Here is an 8,649-nt window from a genome sequence, read left to right on the forward strand (position 1 = left end):
AACCATTTTAAAGCTGATCTTATAACATAGTCAGACAAGCCAAAGATCAGAGGTGGGTAGAGAACTGAAAATCTGTTATTTAGATTGTAATTTACTCAAGTAAAAGTAGCCCTCTTAAGAAACTACTCGTAAGCGTAAAGAAGTATCTGGTCAGAAAACTACTTAAAGGACAAGTCAGCCCCTTTTAACATTTGGTTGGTTATTAGGAAGCATTTAGTGATGTCCAACACTGTTTTAGTGTAATTTTATGATTTCATGTCTATTAACTGTTTAGTGATGAACAAAACCGGAAATTGCTTCTCTGTGACGTTTTTGAATTACGATCCATGAGGTGACTTTAAATTATGGACAGTCATTTTCAGTGATTTATAATAACCTGTCTGTAGTTGTGATTATAATGGAACTACCTGCAATTTGTTGCTCAGGCTGTCTTTGTCTAATAATATCTGTAAACTGGGTGACTGAAGTCTTTGACAATTTTTTGGGCCTTCCTCTGACCCTGCCTGGTATAGAGGTCCTGGATGGCAGGAAGTTTGGCCCCAGTGATGTACTGGAACGTAGACACTACCCTCTGTAGTGCCTTACGGTGCAATGCCGAGCAGTTGCCATACCAGGTGGTGATGCAACCGGTCAGGATGCTCTCGATGGTGCAGCTGTAGAACTTTTTGAGGATCTGGGGACCCATGCCAAATCTTTTCAGTCTCCTGAGGGGGAAAAAGGTGTTGTCGTGCCCTCTTCACAACTGTCTTGGGGTGTTTGGACAATGATAGCTTGTTGGTGAAGTGGACACCAAGGAACTTGAAACTCTCGACCCGCTCCACTTCAGTCCCGTTGATGTTAATGGGGGCCTTTTCAACCCTCCTTTTCCTGTAGTCCACGATCAGCTCCTTTGTCTTACTCACATTGAGAGAGATGTTGTCCTGGCATCACACTGCCAGGTCTCTGACCTCCTCCCTATAGGCTGTCTCATCATTGTCGGTGATCAGGCCTACCACTGTTGTGTCGTCAGCAAACTTAATGATGGTGTTGGAGTTGTGCTTGGCACGCAGTCATGGGTGAACAGGGAGTACAGGAGGAAACTAAGCATGCACCCCTGAGGGGCCCCAGTGTTGGGATAAGCGTGGCAAATGTGTAGTTGCCTACACTTACCACCTGGGGGCGGCCCTTCAGGAAGTCCAGGGTCTAGTTGCAGAGGGAGGTGTTTAGTCCCGGGGTCCTTAGTTTAGTGGTGAGCTTTGTGGGCACTATGGTGTTGAACGCTGAGTTGTAGTCAATGAACAGCATTCTCAACCGAATTTGTAGTGCCTTGTTGTATTGGATTACTTGTAAACTTCACACTTTTTATTAGTTCTATAGATGAAACTCTCCTGTTATTGTTGCAAACACTATTGTTTCTGATGTAGCAGTCGGGCTAGCTAGCATACTAACTAGATACAATAACTCTGTGTTATGGTTAGCGTAGCTAGTTAGACTCTAAATGTAAATTATTTTTGAGTGTATTGCAGCATAATGCAAGCACTATCATATCTTTACAACCCGAAAGTAATGTGAAATGTACTCATAATTTATGACATACTGTAAGCAATATATTTAGACTAAGCTTAATCTGGGCTTGATAGCCAGCTAGCTAAGCTAACTGCAGGCTAACTAGGCGGAGCATTGCATCATGGGAGACGAAATGCACCCTAGGAATCGTAGTATGCTCTAGAGGGCAATACAGAAGCTTAAAAATGACAAAAACAAGAAATCGTGCAGTAAGACTAACAAAAAAAGGGCAACAATTTTTTTGCAAATCAGCAGTGCTAATAACAGCATAATAACTGGTTATAAAGTGGCAGAATTGCCTACTAACAAATTTTGTTTGGTAATTGTTATACCATATGGTAAACTGTAACAGCAAACAGAAAGAACAACAACTTAGTGTAATTGATTTGACATTCATTTATTATTTCAGCCTGCCAGCACTATGACCAGCACCAGTTGTTGACAGTGAACATAACGTCCCTCCCGGGAACATGCTACTTCAAGTACAGCCCACAGAGTAACTAGAAAAGTACTAGTGACACCAACCCTTACATAAAAAGATTGCAGTCTCAGTGCAGTTTAACAGCAGTTCAACTGCAGTACACTGCAGTTATTCTGAAATTACTGCGTCCAAAAAACCACAAGTCGACTGCAGTTGCTGCACTTTTACTGCAATTTCAAAACTGCAGTGTTTTTTGTAAGGGGAAAATGTGCTTAAAGATGCACTATGCAGAAATCGCTCTCCCATTTACTGGTTGCTAAAATTCTAATAGTTTGCCTAATTGAATTTTATGTGACAAAACAAACAAGTTTAGTTTAGAGAATCATTGTACCATCTGAACCAGTGTGAAATATTTTTTCCCATAACCAAAAATATTGTATTTTCAACTGTTTGAAACTGGTGTACAAAACCAAAAATAAAAGACATAAAAACTAAAGTAAAAAATGGGAAGCATAGAAATAGCTCACAAAGAACAGATCTACCGCTTCTTAGACATATCATTCTTAGACTTGCTTTCAAATAGAATGACAGATCTATAACTCACATTTCTATGTGATTTTTTGTTGGGTCACCCAAAAAGGTACATGTTGCAGCTTTAATTAAGTACATGTTACTTGTAGAGCGTTACTACCCACTGCTGCCAAAGATAGGCATGGGACTGTGTCTCTAGACTGTCTAGCAGTGTTTGTGGTGTCTTTTTTCAAGAACTTAGCTGGCTAACTTGCTACTCCCCTTTATTTCAAATCCATAAATCTTAGTAGGCCTAACCCTAATTCTTTCATGAACCCCTGGACAAAAACCTGAGTCCTGGCCTACACTACACATAAATTGACTTAAAGAATATCAAAATCAGTAACAATTGTAGCCTATTTAATGACATGTACAGCTTTTCTAACACACACAATGAAAATGTTGCATTGGAACCAAATCCTGTGCACCAGTTAGATACTGTATCACGTGAATAATGTTCTTATTATTTGTACCTGAGGGGATCTGTAGGCCTTTTAGGATGCATTATTCTATATCGTTTCATTGTGGTAGACCTACTACCAGTGGTGGAAAAAGTACCCAATTTTCATACTTGAGTAAAAGTAAAGATATCTTAAAAGAAAATGACTCAAGTAAATGTGAAAGTCACCCAGTAAAATACTACTTGAGTAAAAGTCTAAAAGTATTTGGTATTAAATGTACTTAAGTATCAAAAGTAGAAGTATAAATAATTTAAAATGTCTTATATTAAGCAAACCAGACAACATGATTTTCTTGTTTTTAAAATTTACGGAAGCCATGGGCACACTCCAACACTCATAATTTCGAAACAAAGTATTTGTGTTTAGTGAGTAGGGACCAGGGATGTAGGGATGACCAGGGATGTTCTCTTGATAAGTGCGTGAATTAGACAATTTTCCTCATGTAATGAGTACTTTTGGGTTACAGGGAAAATGTAAGGAGTAAAAAGTACATTATTTTCTTTAGGCATGTTGTGGAATAAAAGTAAAAGTTGTCAAAAATATAAATAGTCAAGTAAAGTACAGATACCCCAAAAAACGACTTAAGTAGCACTTAAAGTATTTTTACTTAAGTACTTTACACCACTGCCTACTACCTTAAGTAAAGGAAAAAAACAGGTTTTGCAAACATGCACATCCAAACATGTTATGCTACTTGAAGTAACTTACACATATTTAGTCTTCGTGAAGGTGAGTGGGTTAGATTTGACCTTGGTCGCCAAATTCAATATTGGCCATTAGGACTCCGTTGTCCATTTTGACGTAATCCTGCAGTGCAGACAATATACAAAAACAAGGAACTGCCTGAAAAGGTAAAATGTTGCATGCCCAGATTGCCTCTTAAATAATTTGAATCCACAGAGAAGGATATGAGATGCAGAAGGAATGCTAACTGAAGAAGCCACACTTACTTCATCATCCTCCAGGATGTTCTCCAGGTCTCTGACTATGTCGTTGAAGGAGGGCCTTTGGGTGTTGGGCTCCAGCCAACAGTCCCTAATCATCTGCAGTCTAGAAGTAAAGGGGTCAATTTACTAGCACACCAGTATCATGCAAATAGACAAGAGCAGTCGATATTCCTGGAAATATTACATTAAAAATTAACCAGAAAGGGGACCATTTCTCACATCTCTGGCCTACATGTCTCTGGTACTGAGTTCCTTTGTCCAGAGCAGACGTAGCGCACCACCAACTCTGGAGCTTCCAGGTTAGGATATGGTAAGGTCCCTAAGATTAAGATGAATCATTAATGACTCATTATTAATACATTAGTGAATACATTTTATTCAGTTCATCTCAGGTGCTCTTTCCATCTTACCAAATGTTTGCATCTCCCACAGCACAATGCCAAATGCCCAGACATCCCCTTTGAAGCTGTAGTAGTTGTTTCTGAAGTACTCTGGGGGATACCAACGCAGGGGCACACTTTGCTGTGAACCGAAGCACAAAGAACAGCCAAGTTAGAGGTAGCTTTATGCTCTGGTCACAATGTCTGGGTGACTTCAGTACAGTCCTCCTCACCATGTGGTTCCCTTTGCAGCTGCTGCGATGGCTCCTTTTGTGAGTCAGGTCTTGGGCCAGTCCAAACTCTGCCAGCTTCACCTCTTTGGGAAAATGGTTCACCATAATGTTCCTCAGGGCTAGGTCACAGTGCACCACCTGTAGTATGAACAATTGTGGAACAGAATTGATGGGGACTGTAGTCAAATATGTATGTGTGGTGACCACAGGAATTGTTTTTTAATATATGACATTGTTGATGGATATTTAGAATTATTTTAATGTACCATTTTAGAGCACAGGTGTCTCATGGCATGGGCAATGTGATATGCTGCTGTGGTGAAGAGATTTTGCAGTTGACTGTCCCTGCTCAGTTGGTCTTGATTCACTTGAAGGAAACTGCGCAGTGTCCCACTGCTCACCGACTCTAGGATCAGCATGTAAGGAGCTGGAGGAAAGGGAAATAAAATACACACAAAACCACCTTTCCACTTTTTACCATGGGACAAGATGCAGAAACAATCAATGCTAAATAAACAATACTGAACAAAAATATAAACTCAACATGCAACAATTTCTAAGATTTTACTGAGTTGCAGTTCATACAGTGCCTTGCAAAAGTATTCATTCAGCCCCCTTGGCGTTTTTACTATTTTGTTGCTTTACAACCTGTAATTTAAATGGTTTTTATTTGGATTTCATGTAATAGACCTACACAAAATAGTCCAAATTGGTGAAGTGAAAGGAAAAAAATAACTTGTTTAAAAAAAAGTGAAAAGAATTGAAGCCCCTAAATAAGATTTGGTGCAACCAATTACCTTCAGAAGTCACATTTTAGAGTGGCCATTTATTGTCCCCAGCACAAGGTGCACCTGTGTAATGATCATGCTTTTTAATCAGCTTCTTGATATGCTACACCTGTCAGGTGGATGGATTATCTCGGCAAAGTAGAAATGCTCACTAACAGGGATGTAAACTAATTTTTATTTTATTTTTTATTTTACCTTTATTTAACCAGGTAGGCAAGTTGAGAACAAGTTCTCATTTACAATTGTGACCTGGCCAAGATAAAGCAAAGCAGTTCGACACATACAACAACACAGAGTTACACATGGAGTAAAACAAACATACAGTAGAAAAATAAGTCTATATACAATGTGAGCAAATGAGGTGAGATAAGGGAGGTAAAGGCAAAAAATGTCATGGTGGCAAAGTAAATACAATATAGCAAGTAAGACACTGGAATGGTAGATTTGTAGTGGAAGAAAGTGCAAAGTAGAAATAGAAATAATGGGGTGCAAAGGAGCAAAATAAATAATTACAGTAGGGGAAGGGGTAGTTGTTTGGGCTAAATTATAGATGGGCTATGTACAGGTGCAGTGATCTGTGAGCTGCTCTGACAGCTGGTGCTTAAAGCTAGTGAGGGAGATAAGTGTTTCCAGTTTCAGAGATTTTTGTAGTTCGTTCCAGTCATTGGCAGCAGAGAACTGGAAAGAGAGACGGCCAAAGGAGGAATTGGCTTTGGGGGTGAGTGAGCGGAGGTAAGGGGGGACTTTACCTAGCAGGGTCTTGTAGATGACCTGGAGCCAGTGGGTTTGGCGACGTGTATGAAGCGAGGGCCAGCCAACGAGAGCGTACAGGTCGCAGTGGTGGGTAGTATATGGAGCTTTGGTGACAAAAAGGATGGCACTGTGATAGACTGCATCCAGTTTATTAAGTAGGGTATTGGAGGCTATTTTGTAAATGACATCGCCGAAGTCAAGGATCGGTAGGATGGTCAGTTTTACGAGGGTATGTTTGGCAGCATGAGTGAATGCTTTGTTGCGAAATAGGAAGCCAATTCTAGATTTAACTTTGGATTGGAGATGTTTGATGTGAGTCTGGAAGGAGAGTTTACAGTCTAACCAGACACCTAGGTATTTGTAGTTGTCCACATATTCAAAATTTGTGCCCAATTTGTGCCCAACATTTGAGAGAAATAAGGGTTTTGTGAGTACGGAAGATGTCTAGGATCTTTTATTTCAGCTCATGAAACATGGGACCAACACTTTACATGTTGCGTTTATATTTTTGAAGCGTGTAGTATGTGACTCTTACCCTGTGTGATGTTCCAGTCTAGCAGCTGCAGCACGTTCTTGTGGGTACCCAGCTTCCTCATGATGCTCACCTCTCTGGCTACTCTCCTGTGAGTAGCCCCTACAGATGGTGAGGGTTGGAGGGCATTATTCTGTGATTGATATTATTGTAATGATTAAAGTGCATTGTCTTTTTGGTATTGATGATGAATGTGTTAGTGAGCTTGATGGATGTGTCCTAACCCTCTTTGATAGTCTTGCAGGTGACAATGAAGTGGCCCTTGCAGGTGCCACGTATCATCTTAGCCTTGTAGTACACCCCTTCCCGCCCTGCTTTGATGATATGCTGTAGACCTAGCAAAGACGTGTTGAAGCAGGAACCCTGGGAAATGAAGTCCACACTGTTACACCATTTCACAGCTAAATTCAAATATGAGAATGTTTTTTTTACACTGTTGCTTTTTCTCCACAGTAAGTTTACAGTTTGCCGTGGTCTCCAGAGAGTCCTAGAAGCAGAGTTGGTTGTCTGCCTTTCAAGGGGAGTGGTTAAGCTGGTGTCCTGTGACTCCTGTCCCAGAGTGACAGAGACAAGCTCTCGTGTGGGATGGCTTCTAGTCTCACCCCCCAAACACTTCCTCAAGGTTAGGGGACTTCTATCTGTGGGGTTAGATGGAGGAGCTCTGCCCAATAGACCCTCAACACCCTGCAGCTCTCGAATGGTGTGAATCAAAGTGCGATACCTGGAAAGGATATGAAGCATGTTAGTAGTATTATACATTACCAGTCAAAAGTGTGGACACACATACTCGTTCCAGAGTTTTTCTTTATTTTTACTATTTTCTACATTGTAGAATAATAGTGAAGACATCAAAACTATGAAATAACACATGGAATCACGTAGTAACCAAAAAAGTTTACTTTTTCGGGATCGATGTTCCGTCCACGGGACGGTTGAGCTAACATAGGCTGATGCGCTTAGCATGAGGTTGTAAGTGACAAGAAAATTTCCCAGGACATAGACATATCTGATATGGGCAGAAAACTTAAATTCTTGTTAGTCTAAATGCACAGTCCAATTTAGAGTAGCTATTACAGTGAAAGAATACCATGCTATTGTTGGAGGAGAGTGCACAATTTTGAACATGAAAAGTTATTAATAAACAAATTGGGCACATTTTGGAAGTCTTGATACAAAATCTTGAACAGAAATACATTGGTTCATTGGATCAGTCTAAAACGTTGCACATACACTGCTGCCATCTGGTGGACAAAATCCAAATTGCACCTGGGCTGGAATAATACATTATGGCCTTTCTCTTGCATTTCAAAGATGATGGTACAAAAAAAATACATAATAACTATTGTTTTTTTTCTTTGTATTATCTTTTACCAGATCTATTGTGTTATATTCTCCTACATTCCTTTCACATTTCCACAAACTTCAAAGTGTTTCCTTTCAAATGGTACCAAGAATATGCATATCCTTGCTTCAGGGCCTGAGCTACAGGCAGTTAGATTTGGGTCTGTCATTTTTGGTGAAAATACATTTAGGTTAAACAAACCACAAAAATATTTGAGATTCTTCAAAGTAGCCACCCTTTGCCTTGATGACAGCGTTGCACACTCTTGGCATTCTCTCAACCAGGTTCATGAGTTAGTCACCTGGAATGCATTTCAATTAACAGGTGTGCCTTGTTAAAAGTTAATTTGTGGAATTTCTTTCCTTTTTAATGTGTTTGAGCCAATCAGTTGTGTTGTGACAAGGTAGGGGTGGTATACAGAAGATAGCCCTATTTGGTAAAATACCAAGTCCATATTATGGCAAGAACAGCTCAAATAAGCAAAGAGAAACAACACTCCATCATTACTTTAAGGCATGAAGGTCAGTCAATCAGGAACATTTCAAGAAGGAGAGTGATGAAGTGTTGCATCAGATGACCTGACATCCACAATCACTCGACCTCAACCCAATTGAGATGGTTTGGGATGAGTTGGACCACAGTGAAGGAAAAGCAGTCAACAAGTGCTCAGCATATGT

The 8,649-nt window shown here is 40.1% G+C and overlaps 1 protein-coding gene across 1 annotated transcript; it reads right to left on the minus strand.

Moving 5' to 3' along the window:
* Positions 1-3,735: 3,735 nt before the first annotated feature.
* Positions 3,736-7,371, minus strand: LOC123742353 (fibroblast growth factor receptor homolog 1-like). The gene is made up of 8 exons (XM_045716250.2): positions 6,855-7,371; positions 6,634-6,732; positions 4,824-4,984; positions 4,558-4,695; positions 4,355-4,466; positions 4,164-4,263; positions 3,948-4,047; positions 3,736-3,804 (listed from the first exon to the last, which is right to left on the minus strand). Exons 1-8 carry the CDS (start codon positions 7,369-7,371, stop codon positions 3,736-3,738), a joined length of 1,296 nt encoding a protein of 431 aa, XP_045572206.2.
* Positions 7,372-8,649: the final 1,278 nt, after the last annotated feature.

Source organism: Salmo salar, chromosome 04 (genome assembly GCF_965601325.2).
Source record: "Salmo salar chromosome 04, fSalSal1, whole genome shotgun sequence".
NCBI classification, from domain to species: domain Eukaryota; kingdom Metazoa; phylum Chordata; class Actinopteri; order Salmoniformes; family Salmonidae; genus Salmo; species Salmo salar.